Source organism: Bacillus rossius, chromosome 1, assembly GCF_032445375.1.
Source record: "Bacillus rossius redtenbacheri isolate Brsri chromosome 1, Brsri_v3, whole genome shotgun sequence".
NCBI lineage: Eukaryota > Metazoa > Arthropoda > Insecta > Phasmatodea > Bacillidae > Bacillus > Bacillus rossius.
The window spans coordinates 41,630,941-41,652,988 of record NC_086330.1 but is presented as its reverse complement, the minus strand read 5'-3'; the positions used below and the strand labels follow the sequence as shown (position 1 = coordinate 41,652,988).

Genomic DNA, 22,048 nt, shown 5'->3' with positions numbered 1-22,048 from the left:
ATGTATATTTTTCCATAGGTTTTTATTAAACATTATTTTTCATCAATTAATATTTCAGTCCTTGCAAAATCATGTTTCACTGTGCGATTTGTCCCGAACCTGGCCGGTTCAGATACCTGCGAAATTCACACGTTTCCGCGGGAGGGCTGGCGGGGGAGGGGGTTCGCGCGGCGATACTGTCAGTGTCCTTCAGGAGCTCCGACAGGCCGGCAGCCTGCGCGCAACGCGGAACCATCAACCTTTGCTTTCACCAACATGTAGTTTCAATAGTATAATATTTTCATAATCGTTTACGTACAGTTCCACGGCCGGCCTCAATCTACATGAGGTATTTCACTTAATTAAATCAGTGCTCCAAGATGAGTGTTCTACATAATACGTGAGTACTGTGGGGAGTCTACGAGACTTTATGTCGGCACTTCACGCCCCAACTTAGCTTACCGGCTACTTAGTTTTGGCCTGCATGGGGCAGCCAGAAGGCGACACGTGCCACCGAACATAATAACGAATCAGTCCCTGGGACACATCTAGGCATCACGTAGAGTCGCCGGAGACACGGGCCTATGTGCCACTAGCCCAGTTTATTAAGTGTTATGTAGTAGTGAAATGTGTGCTCGTCAAAATGTAATCTGTCATGTTAGAGTTTAGGTATCACCGCTGCATGGTATCGTGCCACCAAATGTACTAACGAATCAGTCCCTGGGACACATCTAAGTATCACGTAGAGTCGCCGGAGACACGGGCCTACGTGCCACTAGCCCAGTTTATTAAGTGTTAGGTAATAGTAAAGTATATTGTTCGTCAAGATATCGTTCGTCATGTCAGAGTGTATTTTTGTAACTATCGCATCACGTGTACAAGTCCGCCCCTCAAGCGCATTAAAATCGAGAGCCGCAACTGAGGAAGTGAGCTGCGCGTGTGACCAGTCGCGTCGGGCAAACCGTTACAGCCAGAACGGGCAGCACCATGTATAGGGCTGTGCTGTATTAAATTCACCAAATATCTTCCAGAAACTTTGTGTTATTCTTCAGGCGTCCCGAGTGGCCATAACAGCTCGGGGGGCCCTACTGCGTTAACCCCTACCTCTAGCCACAAGGCCGGACCTTCCCTGAGATCACGAACCCGAGCAAAAATCACGAATAATAGTCAGAGGTAGCGGGGAGGGCGTCAAAATGATGCCCGACTAGTGTGGCTTTCGTTTTCTAAAAAATTAACTTTCAAATTTTTCAAATTTATTGTGCTTCAAATTAGTGTACCAGTAAGGGCTCGCGTAGGAACAAGGGTTTCGCGCGGAAACGGTCGCGACGCGCAGACGGCCAAAGGAGTGGGCACATGGCAAAAGGTGCGCGTCGAGTTACGCGCCAGGCGTACGTCAAGTTACGCGCCAGGCGCACGTCAAGTTACGCGCCAGGCGCGATAACGGCTGTGGGAGTGGAAGTCCGCGCACCTCACACAGGGTTCGGGTGGTGCAGCTGCGCAGCTGCTACGCGCATGAATATGAGCCGTGACGGAGCCGTGAGCATAGACATGGAAGGGGTATGCTACACATACCTTCTGCCAGGATTGCCGATAAATCATGCCGCAGCAGGGACATTCGCCACCTGTATCTGCGACACGGAGAAGAAGCCCAAAACAGACTTTGACGACGGATAACCAGGGCCAACGTCTACATTTAAGTGCGGCGCGAGGGGCTGTCATCGGCGGCCCGATGAGGTGGCGTTCTGCCATCAGTGCGGCTCCGTGAGGCACCGCTCGTTCACCGAGGCCCGGGAGTTCCTCAACTTCAGGAATGGGCTGTTCATGTGCCGCATGTGCGAGTTCGCACTGGACAGACTGTCAGCGATGCCGGCGCCTCCTTTCGCACGTCGCCCCGGCGGCACTCTCAAACTACCGGAGTTCGGAGGGCAGGAGCACGAGGACCCCGCAAAGTTCCTACGGACATTCCAGGACAGACTGGCACGACACTCGGTTCCTACAGACGAGTGGACGGAGAAGGTGTGCGATTAGGTGAGGGGGTGTGCCCTTGACTGGTGGGCCACAGCCGGAGAATACGGCATGGAGTGGGGCGACTTCGCTAATGGACTGGAGGAACGTTTCAACGACGCCCATGCCCGGGCCCGGTGTCAACAATCACTGTTCTGTTGGCCTCAGGAGGCGGGGGAGAGCGCGGAAGCCTTCATCAGGTCCAAGGCGCGGCTCCACCGATGGTTGGCGGAAGGAGATGACGACAAAAGCATGCTAGGGGTAGTCGTCCAGCTGATGCTGCCCGAACTGCGGCCATTCCTTAGGGCCGCCACTGACAGGGGCCTGGAGACGTTCGTGCGGTTGGCGATTGAGGTGGAGCACGATGTGCAAATCGTTCGCCGCGGCTGCGAGCCGTCTACCCAATGGCCAGCAGCGTCACCACCAACGTTAGCAACACACGAGGACTCCAGGGCCCTGGTACCATATGTGGCGCCAGTGCCGAGGCAACAGGGGGAGCAGCCGTCCCGATTCGCCGCAACCAGGGAAACCACCAGGGCACCAAACCAGGGAAGCTCGCTCTGTAAGTACTGCCGCGAGGAGCGGTACCACTGGCACGACGCCTGTCCCACGCGAGCAGTTGTCTGGCAAGCCCGCTAGGGGTTAGTGCCATGGCTGGCCACTGTCCCTGGAACCCTAGCCCGGCCTCCACTGTCACCCCGGCGCGCCCTGTCAGGACGGACGGGCGCCGCTCACCCGACTCATCAACGGCCCGCACAAGGTCGTCGGCGAGCCGCACCGGACACCAGGTGGCCCCGGCGACACCGCAGCACTTGCGGTGCCCGCTGACACACCGGCACGCCCTGTCAGGATGGACGGGCGCCGCTCTCCCAGCCCGTCAGTGGCCCGCACCGGGTCGTCGGTGAGCTGCACTGGACACCAGGTTGCCCCGGCGACACCGGCAGCACCTGCGGACCGCCTGACGGCAGCGGCAGCGCCCCTGGAGCAGTGCGGTGAGTCATTCCAATTAGGGCAGTTGGGACCTGGGGCGGGTCATTTACTCAGGATTCCCGTCTGGATGGATGGACAGCCAGTGCATGCCTTTGTCGACATGGCCGCCAGCCACACATATGTGTCGGCTCAGTGCTCGAGCGTACGGGACATTGTCTCAGGTGCGGAGGAGGTACATTTAGCGACGAAGGGGGCAACAGCTCGTATTGTCGGTCGCACGAACATCATCCTCTCCATCAGGGATCACGTCAGCCACACAACAGCACTAGTAGTAGATGGCTACGGGAGACGCTTATCCTAGGACTGCCTTGGCTAGCGCCGGAGGACACCACTGTGGTGGTCAGGGAGGGGAGACTACACGTTAGCCATCACGAGCGGCGCACGGTTTACAGCCTGGGCTATCGGCCACCTGCCAAACAGGGGTGACCCATCATGCTCGCGGACCTGAGAAAAGGTGTGCCCGCTGCCCATGTAGAGCTCATAAACAGTGTCCTGTCCCGACAGCCACAGGTGTTTGCAGCCTCGGACATGCTCCGCCGTACCATAACCACGGAGCACACCATCCCCACCAGACCTCACCAACCCCAGTTCGTAAAGCCATACGGATTCGGACCCACTGAGAGGCACGTCATCCAGACCCAGATCACAGAAATGCTACGCGATGGAGTCATTGAGCCCAGTGAGTCGCCATACAACTGCCAGATTATCATGGCCAACAAAAAAGATGGCTCCATGCATTTCTGTGTTAATTTCAAACCAGTCATTTCAGTAACCATACCCGCCCCACCACCGCTTATCAACATAACGGACGCTTTGGGAGGGTTGGACGACGCCCGCTTCTTTACGTCCCTGGACCTCAAGTCCGGGTACTGGCAGGTGCCCGTACGTCCAGAGGACCGCCCAAAGACCGTGTTCACTGCCCCTGATGGCCGACATTTCCAATTCTGTGCCATGCCGTTCGGACGCCCCCACGACCTTCGAGGCCATGATGGTGCGTGTGTTAGACGTGTATGCGGGCGAGTTCGCCACCGTGTATTTGGATGGCGTCATCATCTGGTCACGGTCGTGGGAGGACCATGCCCGGCACCTCGGCCTGGTCCTTGAGCAGCTGGCCAGACACGGCCTCACGTACGCCCCCTAGGAATGCCACGTGGGAGCGGCTGAGCTGAAGTACTTGGGGCACATAGTGGACGCGGAGAGTTGCCGCCTTCTGCCTAAGCACCTTAACCTTATTGAGTCCAAACACACCCCACGAACTTGCAAGCAGTTGCAGAAGTTGATGGGCCTTCTCAACTGGCTGCGCTCATTCATTCCGCATTTCGCCAGCATCACAGCCCCGATGACGGACTTGCTGTCACCCAAGCTCCGGTTTCAGTGAACCAGCGAGGCAGACGCTGCCCTAGACGCGGTAAAACAACAGTTCCGCGAGAGCACCAGCTCGTTCGTCTGCAGCCTGAACTTCCCCAGTTCCTTCAAACAGACTCCAGTCAGGAGGGATTGGGGGCTGTCCTGTACCTGGTGGGGGACAAAGGCGTGCGCCGGGTGGTGGAATATGCCAGCGCCAAGTTCGGCCAGCCCCAACGGCGGTACCATGTGAACGATAAGGAGTGCATGGCCGTCGTTTGGGCTATGCGCCACTACCGCCACCACCTGGAGATACACCAGTTCTCGCTGCGGACGGACAGCTAGTGTCTCCGCTGGCTGAACTCTGCCCAGGGCGGCAAGTCGAAGTTCACGAGGTAGGCGCTGATGCTCCAGAACTTCGACTTCGCGGTCGAACACGTCCCTGGACGGGACAACCAGTGCGCCGACGAGCTGTCGCGCCATCCCGACCCACACAACACCTTTCAGGATGACCAGGACTGGGAGGGGCTGTTGCCGCCAGAGGGTGTCGCGCCGCCAGTCACTCTGGGGAAGGCGCCTGCAAACTTGTTTCACAACCAAAGGGCCCCCGACCATCCCGCCATCTTAACCGTGGAGACCCTGAGTGAATTAGTGGAATTCGTGAAACAGGCGCAGCGTACAGACGATCCCACACATGCCGAGGTGTGGTCATGTGGGGAGCAGGCTCACCCCTACCACAGGTGCATAGACGGGGTGTTGGAAACCTGGGTACCAGGGGACAAGGACGCCTGGCGCCTTCATGTGCCGCTCGGTGCCCGTGAGCAGGTCATGGGCTTCCACCACACGCACGAGCTGGCGGGACACCCAGTTGCGCACCAGACACAGTTAGACGTCCGTAAGACCTTCCATTTGCCAGGGGTGACGCGGGATGTACGGGACCTGTTGCGGCGCTGCCGCTGCCAGCAGTGCCAGCATAGGAAGACGAGGCGGTCTGACGGAGTGGAACAGCAGCGTCCCCGCCGGCCCCGCGACCCGATTCACACCCTGGCCCTGGACATAATGTGGCCCTACCCGCGGACCACCCGGGGAAAAAGGTTCTTGGTCATCATCACTGACATTTTCACCCGGTGGGTCGAGGCCTTCCCGGTGTCCAACGTGCGTGCCGGAACAATAGCCGCCCTGCTGGACCACGAAATATTCCCGCAGTATGGATTCCCGCGCGTGCTGTTGATAGACAACGGTTGTCAGTTCAGTGGGAGGCACTGGAGAGCTGACTGTCCCCGATGGGGTCTCGACCACCACACCACCCCCATTTACCATCCCCAGGCCAACCCTACTGAGAGGAGAAACCAGGAGGTCAAGGCGCAGCTGCGGCTATGGTTGGGAAACGACCACTCCAAGTGGGACGTCCACCTGCCGAAACTGTTGTATTGCCTCCGGCGCCGCACCAACGCCGTCACCGGTCATTCCCCAGCCGAGCTCCTGTACGGGAAAAACTTGGCATTGCCCGGGAAAATCAGGGTGTCCGACGTCGCCATAGTCATGGTGGTGCGCCCCATTCGTAAGAAGGGGAGGGAGCACGCCAGACAACAACAGGCCCAATTCCTGGTGGCCCACACGCCCATGAGTAGTCACCCCCCATCCCCGATCCAGCCAGGTCAGCTGGTGTATGTCAGGCAGCACCACTTGTCGTCCAGGGCGCGTAACTTTTGTGCGGGGCTAGCGCTCCGATGGACGAAGCCGCGGGAGGTCCTGTGGAGGACGGTCCCCTCATCCTATGCGGTCCGGACGCCAAGGGGGCGGCCCGCTTAAGTGCACTGAGACGACCTGCGCTTAGTCGCGCACAGGGTCAGAGTTGGCCCAACGACTCCCTCTTCACCATCCCCCACACTCCAGGAAGCCACAGGGACACCGCAGGAAGGAGCAGAACCTGTAATCGCCACCCGTAGGGGACACGCACACGGGCGACCCAGACTGGGGTAGCCCCGATCAGGCACATGAATGCACCGAACCCGACCTCCGGGACACCCCGATCAGGTCCCCGGTGCCGCTGGCCACAATTCCGCACGTCCCCGCGGAGGTGGGGAGTCCGTTGGTCTGGTTTCCAGACGAGGAGGGGGAAGAGTTCTCTGAGGAGGAGGACGACGAGCCACTGTGGCCGCTGGACCTCAGCCTGACAGACGCCACGTTCCGTGTGTCCATGGACGAGCCCGAGGACGGGGAGGAGGCACCGGACAGTAGGGGTAGGCGCCCCACCCGCAGACGTCGGGCCCCGGTCAGGACGTGCTGCACGGACGACAGTGAGCTGGTAGAGTTCACTCCCGTCCCCGCAGTGCAGGCGAGTTGCCCGACCACCCAACCGGACACGAGGGAGCCTACCACACTCTGCCCAGTAAAGACCTACAATCGCACAGTCCCCACCACACGACCGCAGAGGGCCCACCTACCCCCGGCCTACCTGGTGGAGTACGATTGGTCCAGGTCCCCATCGTGCTACTCCACCCAGGCACGGACCGTAGGGGGCATTCCAGTGGTGCAAACACTCGTGGCCCGACTTATATCATCCCCTCATCCACGTCGTCCATTCCACCACCACGCCACACCCGGACACACTGACCCCCCCCCCACCTACTTGTCAATATATTGTGCTAGGAGAGGCGCACGTCGCCGCCCAGTCCCAGGGGGGTAACAGACACGGGTCAGGGCGTACCTCCTTGTCATTCATTGAGTGGGAGAGGCATTCAGGGCAGAATCACCACACACCACCACTCCACCACGTAGTGTAGGGCTCGCAGTGCGGCAAACGTCAGTGAAGTGCTCAGCTTGTGAAGCGAGGCGTTGATGCACATAGCAATCTCAGAGAAGGGGGGGCATTTGACGCCGACTGCCAATGCTCCTCTATGTCGCATAGACCGCTATGCCTCATCAACGTCTCGCAAAGGCGTGTGCACCGAACGTGCTTGTGCGCGCAGCAAAATGTAGTTCGTGCGACGAGGCGAACGCCTGGCAATGAGTGCTACGCCCGCGGAAGGATCCGGCCGGGTGTGGCATATCCCTCCGCCGCACTACAACAAATTAATTTATGTATATTTTTCCACAGGTTTTTATTAAACATTATTTTTCATCAATTAATATTTCAGTCCTTGAAAAATCATGTTTCACTGTGCGATTTGTCTCGAACCTGGCCGGTTCATTTTCCTGCGAAATTCACACGTTTCCGTGGGAGGGCTGGCAGGGGAGGGGGTTCACGCACAGCAACACTGGCAGTGTCCTTCAGGAGCTCCGAAAGGCCGGCAGCCTGCGCGCAACACGGAACCATCAACCTTTGCTTTCACCGACATGTAGTTTCAATAGTATAATATTTTCATGATCATTTACGTACAGTTCCACGGCCGGCGCCAATATACCATGAGGAATTTCACTTAATTAAATCAGTTCTCCAAGATGAGTGTTCTACATAATACGTGAGTACTGTTGGGAGTCTACGAGACTTTACGTAGGCGCTTCACGCCCCAACTTAGCTTACCGGCTACTTAGTTTTGGCCACGTACGGGGCAGCCAGAAGGCGACACGTGCCACCGAACGTAATAACGAATCAGTCCCTGGGACACATCTAGGCATCACGTAGAGTCGCCGGAGACACGGGCCAACGTGCCACTAGCCCAGTTTATTAAGTGTTATGTAGTTGTGAAATGTATGCTCGTCAAAATGTAATCTGTCATGTTAGAGTTTAGGTATCACCGCTGCACGGTATCGTGCCACCAAATGAACTAACGAATCAGTCCCTGGGACACATCTAGGTATCACGTAGAGTCGCCGGAGGAACGGGCCTACGTGCCACTAGCCCAGTTTATTAAGTGTTAGGTAATAGTGAAGTGTATTGTTCGTCAAGATAGCGTTCGTCATATTAGAGTGTATTTTTGTAACCGCCGCATCACGAGTACAAGTCCGCCCCTCACGCGCATTAAAATCGTGAGCTGCCACTGAGGAAGTGAGCTGCGCGTGTGACTAGTCGCGTCGGGAAAACCGTTACGGCCAGAACGGGCAGTATCCTGTATAGGGCTGTGCCGTAATTAATGCATCAACTTTTCTCCAGAAACTTTGTGTTCTTATTCAGGCATCCCGAGTGGCCATAACAGCTCGGGGGGCCCTACTGCGTTAACCCCTACCTCTAGCCACAAGGCCGAACCCTCCCTGAGATCTCGAACCCAAGCAAAAATCACGTAAAAATCATAGGAGGTAGCGGGGACGGCGTCAAAATATATAAACAGACAACACATGGCAAAGTACTAAGTAGGTACCTTATTTTTTCTTGATAAAGCAATATACCTGAAAATAACTAAAAATACAACTTGACGCCACTCCCGCTGCCTGTCTAAGTTTTTAAATTGATTATTAATTTTGAATGTGATCCCAGGGGTTTTAACGGGGGTTCGGCCTCGTGGCTGCAGGCAGAAGCGCGTCGTTGTTCGAAACCTACCCGGGCTGTTCAGGCCACCCAGGATGCCTTATAAATAACTGGTAGACGAATTGACACGATACTGCATTTTATTCAGAGCCGATATACTTATTGGTCCAGGTACTGGCCGCTTCTGTTGTCTAACCGCTGCGACACGCGTATTTTTCTACGTAAACGGTACGCGCGACCAGGATAGGTTGCCAAGTGGTGTACACGGACTTATACAGTGGCCGATTATAAATATAAATGGCGCGGCGGATAGTCACAGATCTCCTGTGCTGCAAGAACTTCTACAGGCAGGTACGTTAGCATTGAAAACAGCACATACAAACGGACGTTCCAAAGTTATTTGCAATCTAACCTATGGCGAAATATTGAGGTCCCGAAAAAGTACGTAACTCGGGACGCTGGAATCATACACGTTACAGTCACTTATTAATCAGAAGATACTCGGTTAGATTGCAGGTTAAAAGTTACACATTTACAGACGATGAAAATTAAAAAGCGAAAGTTAACAAGTAAGAACTCGACACATGTTGCTAAGCGTCTTCGATGATTACAATTAATTGGCTGTGAAGCCGAAACTGCGTAACACAATTACGCTGTCCTCTCTGGACACGAAATTACGTAGAAAATGTAAAGTTCCCTGTTGGGATCAATTTAATTAGTTAAGAGTCGAACGAAATATCGTGCGATTGGGTGGGGTCGGCGCTGATCTGGAAGAAGGATTTTAAAACTTACACTATTGCTGATATGTGGATGTAGTGCGAAAGTTGATGGCTCGACGTTCGCGGAGCGTCTGACCCCTGCGAGCTCCCGACGGTAACTGGGTTCGAGACCGCCCTGCGGCCTCGCGCCTAAACGCGTGGAGCGCGGGAAAACAGATCCGGCCATTTTTGGGCTTAAAAGACATGTTACACAATATATGATTATAAAATAACTAGACACGATTTCCCTTAAATTAATTATGTTTTAAATTGTTATTAAATTGGTTGTTTTTGATTTTAACAGAATAATTACGTATTTAATTCGGCGCATTGCCACACACAGCCGGGCGCTGTCGTCGCTTTGGTGTTCGTCGCGGCGCACTTTTACACACTCGGCGGAAATCACGCTCGGGCGTGTTCGATGCACTTAAGAGGTGTTGTTGTGACATAACGGCCTGTGCGAACCAGAGGGAGCATCGGCGGTCGGCGTCAAACATTTGAGTAACTTGAGGCACCTCAAAGCATACTCTCTTTGGCTCCAAATTTTTGCACTTTTATAAGGAATATGAAAGGCAACTTTTCTGAAATATAATAATAGTATTAAAAAAATATTTGCCCCTTTTCCTTCCACATTAACGTGCAGTGACGGGACCGTCTTCATTTTGTGCTTTAATAACGTAGCTGAGACTGTTTTCCGCGAGAGATTGCCCTGATTATTGTCACTGCCCTATTATTTACTTGATACTATCTGCAAATAGAGACTTTTGCTCTCCGGAGATCCTTAAGAATATAGTTTATTCAAAGCTATTGACGCCGACCACCAATGCTCCTTCATGTCGCATAGACCGCTATGCCTCATCAACGTCTCGCAAAAGCGTGTGCACCGAACGCGCCCGTGTGTGCAGCAAAGTGTAGTTTGTGCGACGAGGCGAACGCAATGCAACGAGTGCTGCGCCGGCGGAAGGATCCGGCCGGGTGTGGCATATCCCTCCGCCGCACTACAACAAATTATTATAATTATGTTTTCCACAGGTTTTTATTAAACATTATTTTTCATTAATTAATAATTCAGTCCTTGCAAAATCATGTTTTACTGTGCGATTTGTCCCGAACCTGGCCGGTTCAGTTTCCCGCGAAATTCACACGTTTCCGCGGGAGGGCTGGCGGTGGGAGGGGGGTCGCGCGCGGCGACACAGGCAGTGTCCTTCGAGAGCTCAACCAGGCCGGCAGCCTGCGTGCAACGCGGAACCTTCAACCTTTGCTTTCACCGACATGTAGTTTTCCATAGTGTAATATCTTTTCAAACTTTTACGTACAGTTCCGCGGTCGGCCTCAATGTACCATGAGTATTTAACTTAATTAAATCAGTGCTCCAAGATGAGTGTTCTACGTCATATGTAAGTACTGTGGGGAGTTTACGTGAATTTACGTCAGCGCTTCACGCCCCAACTTAGCCTACAGGCTACTTAGTTTTGGCCTGCACGGGGAAGCCAGCAGGCGACGCGTGCCGTCGAACATATTAACGATTCAGTCCCTGGGACATATCTAGACATCACGTAGAGTCGCCGGAGACACGGGCTTACGTTCCGCTAGCCCAGTTTATTAAGTGTTATGTAATAGTGAAATAGTTGTTCGTCAAGATATCGTTCGTAATGTCAGAGTGTATTTTTGTAACTATCGCATCACGTGTACAAGTCTGCCCCTCACGCGCATTAAAATCGTGAGCCGCCACTGAGGAAGTGAGCTGCGTGTGTGACTAGTTGCGTCGGGCAAACCGTTACGGCCAGAACGGGCAGCACCATGTATTGGGCTGTGCTGTATTAAATTCACCAACTATCTTTCAGAAGCTTTGTGTTATTCTTCAGGCGTCCCGAGTGGCCACAACAGCTCGGGGGGCCCCACTGCGTTAACCTCTACCTCTAGCCACAAGGCCGGACCTTCCCTGAGATCACGAACCCGAGCAAAAATCACGTCTAAATAGTCAGAGGTAGCAAGGACGGCGTCAAAATGCCGCCCGACTAATGTGGCTTTCATGTCTAAAAAATTAACTTTCAAATTTTTTTTCAAATTTTTCAAATTTTTTGTGCTTCAAATTAATGTACCAGTAAGGGCTCGCATAGGAATAAAGGAATCGCGCGGAAATAGACGCCTTGCGCAGACAGCCAAAGGAGCGGGCACCTGGCGATAGGCGCGCGTCGAGATACGCGCCAAACGCGCATCATCTACGCGCCAGGCGCAATAACGGCTGTGGGAGCGGAAGTCCGCGCGCCTCACACAGGGATCGGGTGGTGCAGCTGCGCAGCTGCTACGCGCCGAACATGAGCATGAACATGAGTTGTGACGAAGTGGCGAGCATGCATAGTGGAGCAACGTCACAAGTCACCATTGGTCACTAGAAATGAACGACTTCCAGGAGGCCTATGAGGCATGGGCAAGCGAGGGCTACCCATTCCCAGGGGACAACTGGGAGTACGAAGAAAAGGACAAATGGAAGGAGAACAACACCGCAGCGGACACCGAGGGGCCGGACGTAATCCGGACACCGCTACGACAGCACATAACGCAGCCCGCATTGCCGCTGCCACATGCATCCAACCACAATGCCGCGGTAACAGCAATGACGCCGCCCGCGTCACTGACAACCCAGACGTCCGTCCTCAACAGGACACCGCCTCTGACGCCGCCCCCGCCATATGGGGTGGAGACGACATCACCGCAGATGGAAGACATCACACCCATCCAGCCACTGTGGTACAATTGGCACGCGGAGACCGGGTGGACACGTCAGGCCGACGCAGACACGCCACCCCCTCCGCCTCCGACGCCGCCCCCGCCATATGGGGTGGTGACGACATCACCGCAGATGGAGGAAGCCACACCCCTCTAGCCACTGTGGTACAATTGGCACGCGGAGACCGGGTGAACACGTCAGACCGACTCAAACACGCCACCTCCGGCACCACCGACGACGCCGCCCCCAGCCGCTGAGAAAGCAACTGGCGCGGCCGTGCACACCGACACAGCCACAGGGAGATGCAGCCTGGCAGGCAGCCAGGTCGCCGATCACACGGAGCGTCACTGCGGATCCACCAAACCACCTCCGGCACCACCGACAACGCCGCCCCCAGCCGCTGAGAAAGCGACTGGCGCAGCCGTGCAAACCGACACAGCCACAAGGAGATGCAGCCTGGCAGGCCGCCAGGTCGCCGATCAACGCAGCGTCACTGCGGATCTACCACGCCACCTCCGGCACCACCGACGACGCCGCGTCCAGCCACTGGGAGAGTGACTGGCACGGCCGCACGTCTCAAAGCCGCCACATCGCGACCCAGTCCGGGAGACAACCAGGTTGCCAACGACATACCACAATGCACAGGGGGCGTGTCACCTCCGCCCGCCGCGCACATCACAGAGGGCGTGTCACTTCCGCCCGCCGCGCACATCAAAGTGGGCGTGTCACCTCCGCCCGCCGCGCACGTCACAGAGGGCGTGCCACTTCCGCCCGCCGCGCACGTCACAAAGGGCGTGCCACTTCCGCCCGCCGCGCACGTCACAGAGGACGTGCCACTTCCGCCCGCCGCACACATCACAGAGGGCGTGCCACTTCCGCCCGCCGCGCACGTCACAGAGGACGTGCCACTTCCGCCCGCCGCGCACGTCACAGAATGCGTGCCACTTCCGCACACCGCACACGTCAAAGTGGGCGTGTCACCTCCGCCCGCCGCGCAAGTCACAGGGGGGTGTCACTACCGCCCGCCGCGCACAACACAGGGGGCGTGTCACCTCCACCCGCCACGCACATCACAGAGGGCGTGTCACTTCCGCCCGCCGCGCACGTCAAAGTGGGCGTGTCACCTCCGCCCGCCGCGCACGTCACAGAGGGAGTGCCACTTCCGCCCGCCGCACACGTCACAGAGGGCGTGCCACTTGCGCCCGCCGCGCACATCACAGAGGACGTGCCACTTCCGCCTGCCGCGCACGTCACAGAATGCGTGCCACTTCCGCACGCCGCGCACATCACAGAGGGCGTGCCACTTCCGCCCGCCGCACACATCACAGAAGGCGTGTTACTTCCGCCCGCCGCGCACGTCAAAGTGGGCGTGTCACCTCCGCCCACCGCGCACGTAACAGAATGCGTGCCACTTCCGCCCACCGCGCATGTCACGGAGGGCGTGCCACTTCCGCCCGCCGCGCACATCACAGACGGCGTGCCACTTCCGCCCGCTGCGCACATCACAGACGGCGTGCCACTTCCGCCCGCCGCGCACGTCAAAGTGGGCGTGTCACCTCCGCCTGCCGCGCACATCACAGAGGGCGTGTCACTTCCGCCCGCCACGCTCGTCACAGAATGCGTGCCACTTCCACCCGCCGCGCACGTCACAGAGGGCGTGCCACTTCCGCCCGCCGCGCACGTCACAGAGGGTGTGTCACTTCCGTCTGCCGTGCACGTCAAAGTGGGCGTGTCACTTCCGCCCGCCGCCCACGTCAAAGTGGGTGTGTCACCTCCGCCCGCCGCACATGTAGCAGGGGGCGCCGCCGCCACGCACGCCACTGTGGGCGCGCCACCTGCGCAAGCCATGCGCGCCCCTGTAGGCGCCACGCTGCCTCCGCACATCAAGCGCGCAGCTGAAGGCGCCGCGCCGCCACCGCACGTCATGCGCGCCGCTGAAGGCACCACGCCGCCGTCGCCTGCCACGCACGCCACCATGGGAGCACCGCCGTCTGCCGCTGAAGGCGCCGCGACATCGCTGCCGCCCACATCGGCCGCCGATGACGCTGACCACAGGTACCCGACCCCGCCCCATGGACAGCCGCCCCGGGTATACCAGGTCAGTGTGCCGGCGTATCTTTAAGTGTGTGTGTGTAGTGAGGCGTTGATGCACATAGCGGTCTCAGAGAAGGGGGGGCATTTGTAGCCGACCGCCAATGCTCCTTTATGTCACATAGACCGCTATGCCTCATCAATGTCTCGCAAAAGCGTGTGCACCGAATGCGCCCGTGCGCACAGCATAGTGTAGTTCGTGCGACGAGGCGAACGCCATGCAACGAGTGCTGCGCCGGCGGAAGGATCCGGCCGGGTGTGGCATATCCCTCCGCCGCACTACAACTAATTATTATAATTATGTTTTCCACAGGTTTTTATTAAACATTATTTTTCATTAATTAATAATTTAGTCCTTGCAAAATCATGTTTCACTGTGCGATTTGTCCCGAACCTGGCCGGTTCAGTTTCCCGCGAAATTCACACGTTTCCGCAGGAGGGCCGGCGGGGGAGTGGGGTCGCGCGCGGCGACACAGGCAGTGTCCTTCGAGAGCTCAACCAGGCCGGCAGCCTGCGTGCAACGTGGAACCTTCAACCTTTGCTTTCACCGACATGTAGTTTTCAATAGTGTAATATCTTTTCAACCTTTTACGTACAGTTCTGCGGTCGGCCTCAATTTACCATGAGGTATTTAACCTTATTAAATCAGTGCTCCAAGATGAGTGTTCTACGTCATACGTAAGTACTGTGGGGAGTTTACATGAATTTACGTTGGCGTTCACGTACCAACTTAGCCTACAGGCTACTTAGTTTTGGCCGGCACGGGGCAGCCAGCAGGCGACGCGTGCCGTCGAACATAATAACGATTCAGTCCCTGGGACATATCTAGACATCACGTAGAGTCGCCGGAGACACGGGCCTACGTGCCGCTAGCCCAGTTTATTAAGTGTTATGTATTAGTGAAATAGCTGTTCGTCAAGATATCGTTCGTAATGTCAGAGTGTATTTTTTGTAACTATCGCATCACGTGTACAAGTCCGCCCCTCACGCGCATTAAAATCGTGAGCCGCCACTGAGGAAGTGAGCTGCGCGTGTGACTAGTCGCGTCGGGCAAACCGTTACGGCCAGAACAGGCAGCACCATGTATTGGGCTGTGCTGTATTAATTTCACCAACTATCTTTCAGAAGCTTTGTGTTATTATTCAGGCGTCCTGCGTGGCCATAACAGCTCGGGGGGCCCTACTGCGTTAACCCCTACCTCTAGCCACAAGGCCGGACCTTCCCTGAGATCACGAACCCGAACAAAAATCACGTCTAAATAGTCAGAGGTAGCGGGGACGGCGTCACTATTTTAAAAATGACAGGGATCACAGAGTGAGTTGCAGCTAGCATCAACTAAACAGTCGGGCGGTAACAACAATCAGGCCAATCTCTTGTGGAAAACAGCCTCGGATATACTAGAAAAATACACACTTTAATGCACAGGCAAACATTAGCAAGGTTGACGACATGGTAATGAGACTTCAAGAAAGAAAGGTAGGAGGCGGGTATATTTTCTTCGCAGTGAAGAGAAAATGATGTAGTAGGTCGCGTTCGTCAAAATACCTTCGACGGAACAAGAATTCCTTGGCCAACTTAATGACCGCCCCACATTTGTTGCACAAATCCACTAAACCCTCAAATTTGAAAACGTCCATAAAACACCTACCACATAACCGATTCACAACCTCTGACACAATCTCATACCAGCCATTCAAGATATAGAAAGTACAATGGAATGAATCAGATGAATCCTGTACATATGCCTACAAATCTTCAGGTCACAGCTACTAAATGCTTACACAAAGCAATCACAATGCAGCTATTCCATGAAAAACAGGAAAAGTAGGTACAAGAAATGTTTTGACGCCGACCGCCAATGCTCCTCTGTCGCATAGACCGCTATGCCTCAGCAACGTCTCGCAAAAGCGTGTGCACCGAACGCGCCCGTGCGCGCAGCAAAGTGCAGTTCGTGCGACGAGGCGAACGCCATACAACGAGTGCTACACCGGCGCAAGGATCCGGCCGGGTGTGGCATATCCTTCCGCCGCACTACAACAAATTGTTATAATTATGTTTTTCCACAGGATTTTATTAAACATTATTTTTTATTAATTAATAATTAAGTCTTTGCAAAATCATGTTTCAATGTGCGATTTGTCCCGAACCTGGCCGGTTCAGTTTCCCGCGAAATTCACACGTTTCCGCGGGAGGGCTGGCGGGGGAGGGGGGTCGTGCACGGCGACACCCGCAGTGTCCTTCGAGAGCTCAACCAGGCCGGCAGCCTGCGCGCAACGCGGAACCTTCAAACTTTGCATTCACCGACATGTAGTTTTCCATAGTGTAATTTCTTTTCAACCTTTTGTACAGTTCCGCGGTTGGCCTAAATTTACCATGAGGTACTTAACTTAATTCAATCAGTGCTCAAGATGAGTGTTCCACGTCATACGTAAGTACTGTGGGGAGATTATGTGGTTTCACGTCGGCGCTTCACGCCCAACCTAGCCTACCGGCTATTTAGTTTTGGCACGCACGGGGCAGCCAGCAGGCGACACGTGCTATCAGACTTAATAACGATTCAGTCCCTGGGACACACCTAGACACCACGTAGAGTCGCCGGAGACACGGGCCTACGTGCTGCTAGCCCAGTTTATCAAGTGTAATGTATTAGTGGAATAGTTGTTCGCCTAAGTGTAATTCGTCATGTCAGGGCTTATGTATCACCGTCGTACGGCAGTGCGCCACCAAACTTAATCCAGAGCTAGGTATTAGTGTAGTGTATTGTGCTTCAAAATATCGTGTGCCATGTCAGAGTGTCTTTTGTAACTTTCGCATCACGTAAACGAGTCTGCCCCTCACGCGCATAAGAATCGTGAGCCGCCACTGAGGAAGTGAGCTGCGCGTGTGACTAGTCGCGTCGGGCAAACCGTTACGGCCAGAACGGGCAGCACCATGTATTGGGCTGTGCTGTATTAAATTCACGAACTATCTGAAGAAGTTTTGTGTTATTATTCAGGCGTCCCGAGTGGCCTCAACAGCTCGGGGGGCCCTACTGCGTTGACTCCTACCTCTAGCCACAAGGCCGAACCTTCCCTGAGATCACGAACTGAACAAAATCACGTCTAAATACTCAGAGGTAGCGGGGACGGCGTCAGTTTTTTTTTTAATTAATAGTCTGTTCCAGTCAAATAACATTTAGACTTAACCTTATTTTTTTATTTTCCAACAAAATTATTAATTTTCAATATATATTTTGTTGTTTTTTAGGTATGTGCATGTTTAGTTGTGTGCAATGATGTTTTAGTTGTTAAGAATGCTTAAGTTGGCTACCATGACAGCTTTTTGAACAATAAGCCATCTTTAGTTTTGGAGGGAAAGATATTGTTGTTGTTTATTATGATGCAAGAAATTTTACAGGTAAGTTGACTTTTGAATATATTTGCCTGTATACTCTTATGTTTTGTGTGTAATATCCGTTACACATTTTAAATGGAAGTTGGTACGAAGTAAATAAAACTGATTTCCCTCGAGTCAAAACTTTTGTTAGTCAAAGAAAACAAGTGTGTTGCATTTTGTACTGTGTGTCAGAAAACTTTAAAAAATACTGCTGCAAAACGTCTATAATCACACAGGTAAGAAAATAATTCTACTTACTTAATATGATATTTATAACCTAAAAAAGCAAGAACTAAACTAGGCACTTATTGCACTAACTGCATATGTATTGTTAATATAATAAAAAATTATGACTACTTGATTATCATTAGGCCTACAACATGAAAAGTACAATTTTATGTCAAGTGAATAATTAATATCTATCTTTAGTTTACTTAATAGGATGTTTATAACCAAAAAAGTAAACAAGATGTTCTAACAACAAACTATTAATTGTATAATTATAACAAATTAATTTTTGTTATATTACAAACTACATTTGATTTGAATTTGTTTGATGTCTTATGTCATTTTGATAACAGGTAGCCTACAATTAATATAATGTAGATTTATTTAGATTTATTCTAACATGCATTCATACATTGATTAAGGAATATAGAGTTAATAGAGACCAAAGGTCATTCATTAGCTTGCCTACAAAATGTGCTGTAGTAACCTTGGGATTACAATGTACAAACTGCGCACCAGTCTTTGTTTGGCCGTGTATCACAAGCCTCCATCCCAGAACTGTATATCCGGACGTGTGTTGCCAACCGGGCAGCGCACAATATACCACACTTCTCTCCTACCCATAGTAGCGAACAAACAAACAACAACGACACATGGACAAAGAGTACCACTAGAAATGTATGTTCACACACATCACAGGTTCATTTTTTTGGGGACCCTGTTCCTTTTGGGGTATCGTTGTTGACTACTGGCATCACCACTCACGAATACACTGTCTTCCCCTAGCACAAACCCCTTAAACCCATTTTCCGCATCACTACACCTACTCCTTTCTTCATCTTGGACACTGCCAGCTGCACTTTCCATCAGGTTTTCCTGTGGCTCCTTTTCTGTCAGTGCTGCCCTGCCGCCTGTAGGCTCCGCAGTTGAGGACGTTTGGTGGCAGGGTGGCAGTTGTGCTTCTCTACCACTGACCCGCATGTTGTTGCTGCTGACTGTGTTTGCCTCCATCTGCGACAACGGCGGAAGGGGGCAAAGCTGATCTAGGTGGCGGCGATGGGTGACTCCGCTGGCCCCTTGCACACTGTACGTGTGTGGACCCAACTTGCCAACGACCACCCCCTTCTCCCAACTCTGTTTCCCACGTGCATAAACGGTAAACCCAACACTGTCATTCACATCAAAAGCTCTGTTCCTGAGGGCGGAATGTGAGACCACCGAACCCATTTGGCAAGTTGCAACAGTGGTGGCTACAGACGGGGCTAGTAGCGACAAACGGTTACGAACAACCCTACAGAACATTAAACTGCTAGGTGACTCCCCCGTGACCGTATGGGGGGTTATTCTGTAGCTCAACAAGAAGCGGGGTAAGGCTGTGTTGAGCGGAACATTATAGTGAACCAATGACTTGAGTTTGTTTTTAAAGGTTCTGACCATGTTTTCCGCCAGACCGTTTGAGGAAGGGTGATACGGAGGTGAAAATGTGTGCCTTATGGCATTGCGTTTACAAAAACTATTGAACTCTTCCGACGAGAACTGGACACCATTATCTGAAACTAGCTGTTCTGGCAACCCGTATACAGCGAACCACCAACACAACTGTGTTATGACTGCATCCGACGTAATACTGGGAAGCACACTGATTTCTGGCCATTTTGAATGGCTATCCACAAGAACTAGGAAATGCCATCACGTTTTGCAACGGGAACGATTGGGGTGGCCCACTCACTAAATGACACCGGATGAAGTACACCTAACCCCAGAAGCCTGTCTAGCTCTTTATCAACCTTGCTCTTAAGCGCAATGGCCAGGGGCCTAGCAGGTAAAAAGACTGGTGCTGTCCCTTCACGTACATGCAATGACACCTTACTTCCAATGAACGTACCCAAACCGTCATCGAACAAGGTAGGGTACTGTTTGGTAATGACACTCAGCACTGACCTGTCCTCATCTGAAGTGGCCCTGATATGGTTAAGACTCGGTTTTGGCAGCTCTAAAGCATCGTACCAATCCCTGCCAAGAAGTGGAGGGCCTCCATTTGGAACTACAAACAAATCTAGCTTCTTGGGCTTGCTCGACTTCACTTGCACCAGTACTGTAATTGTCCCGAATGGGTGTATTACACCGTTCGTTTAAGACTTGAGACTAACCCTTGTCGGAGACAAGTGGTATTTTGAAAACTGCGTCCTATACAGCCTTTCTGAAATAGCGGATATAGACGCGCCACTGTCGATTTCCATATCCAGCACCACGTCCCCCACCGACACCTCCATAACCCAAGGTCGTGACCTGGCTGCCAACCCACACAACTGGAACACAGACGCAAAATCCTCGTCCGACGTGTGTACACTTTGGCGATCAGGGTCTTCACGCACAACATAATTATGACGAGTCCGGTCCTTCGTATTAGTCGACATGAAGTTCGGGCACATTCGTTTAAGATGACCTATACCTTTACAATTATTACACTTGTACTTACGGAACTTGCAGTCACGCACATAATGAGTAACATTTCCACAGCACAAACACCCGTGCCCGCCCTAGTTTTTGACGCCATCTTCCCGCGAACGTGTTTTCACTACGTGTACATTTACTGGTCCCTCGGCCTGTTCCGCCAAGCCGTGTGAAATTTCAACTTTCGGCACATTTATACATGAAGGGCTGCATTTTCCACAGCCGCTTCATGCTGAACTGCTATGCCTACTGCCTTTTCGAAGGTGAGGTCATTGGTTTCCAGGTAAAGCCGCTGGGTAATGTTTCAGTCCCTTAACCCTACCACAAACTGGTCACGCAAGGCGGCGTCTAAGAAGGTACCAAAATTGCAAGAGCGCGTTAATTTCCTTAAATTCACCACAAAATCTGACACTGTGTCCTGTTCTTGTTGGACACACTTGTGGAAGTTGTGACGCTCGGCAATCACAGACGGCCGTGGAGAAAAATGGCTCGTCAACAAAGTGACTAGCTCGCTGTAGGTGCGCTCCGATGGCTTCTTAGGCTCACACAGATTGCGTAGCATTTCATACGTTTGTTTCCCTACAGACGAAATAAGGATTGCACGTCGTTTAACTTGATCCTCTGGCTTGTCTCCCACGCCGTTTGCGATGAAAAGCTGTTCCAGCCTTTCGACATACACGAGTCCCACGTGTCCTCGCCGGGCGTAAAACTTTCAACTTTAAACCCTGACATTCTTTCTGAACATTACACAAGCCGTAATGTACGCAAAGAAACCAATCCCACTCTCGTCGCCAATGTAGTAACCTTGGGATTACAATGTACAAACTGCGCAGCAGTCTTTGTTTGGCCGTGTATCACAAGCCTCCATCCCGGAACTGTATATCCGGACGTGCGTTGCCAACCTGGCAGCGCACAATATACCACACGTGTTTAGTCTTAATCAATCAAAAAACTTCCTTTGGTATGCCAGAGAGTGTCTAAATGTCTCTTTCTGTTCATATTTTACGTGATAAGGACATTGTACAATGCATTTGGAAATTACTTTCAAAGCTTACAAACCTGATTTCTGTTTCAGGAATGTATGCCGCAATGTAACCTCTACAGCGGTTTCCTCTGCATCATAATCTGTTCAACCACACACAATTAAACAAAGACACAAAGTTAGTGATGATGATGATGATGATCCTGTATTTGGCCTTTCCACTCCTAGTGAATCTATGAGTTTCATTGTTGCAACTACAAGCCAAGGATCTTTATCTACAGGTGGCTTACAGTACAAATCTCATGAACATAATTCACTATCCAAAGTTCTAGGCATTCCCACAGTCACAACCACAAACCAACACTCTTTCACTGCAGGCGACTCTCTGGGTGATTTTCACCGTATGGAACAGAATTCCATACCAGAGGTTTCAGAAGGAGTACATAAATGTATTGAGCCCCCAAAGTTGATGAAAACAAACACAAATGCGACACAAGAAAATTTGGATTATAAGAACCGGACTTTTTTTGATAAAATATCAAAAGCAGAGAATGAAATTGCCAACCGTGCACTGGGTAAACTTATATTTGGATGTAACATTCCTCTTAGTGTTGTGGACTCTATAATCATTTTAAAAATTTTGTCAAGACATTAAGACCGTCATACAGGCCACCAGTTCGAAAAACACTTGCAACAAACATTCT

General features: G+C 52.7%; 1 protein-coding gene across 1 annotated transcript; it reads right to left on the bottom strand.

The window, feature by feature from the left end:
- Positions 1–12,411: 12,411 nt before the first annotated feature.
- Positions 12,412–20,181, bottom strand: LOC134546313 (uncharacterized PE-PGRS family protein PE_PGRS10-like). Its single transcript, XM_063389087.1, has 5 exons — positions 20,059–20,181; positions 18,736–18,919; positions 13,987–14,259; positions 13,591–13,707; positions 12,412–12,434 (listed from the first exon to the last, which is right to left on the bottom strand). The coding sequence occupies exons 1-5, from the start codon at positions 20,179–20,181 to the stop codon at positions 12,412–12,414; spliced, it is 720 nt and encodes a 239-aa protein (XP_063245157.1).
- Positions 20,182–22,048: the final 1,867 nt, after the last annotated feature.

Excerpts from the sequence above, each read along its gene's own strand:
- LOC134546313 (XM_063389087.1), bottom strand. The coding sequence starts at position 20,181 with ATGGAGGTGTCGGTGGGGGACGTGGTGCTGGATATGGAAATCGACAGT. Across the intron at positions 18,920-20,058 it reads ACCACTTGTCTCCGACAAGG|ATGGAGGCAAACACAGTCAG; the intron begins GTTAGTCTCAAG and ends CCGTTGTCGCAG. Across the intron at positions 13,708-13,986 it reads TACATGTGCGGCGGGCGGAG|CGGGCGGAAGTGGCACGCCG; the intron begins GTGACACACCCA and ends TGATGTGCGCAG.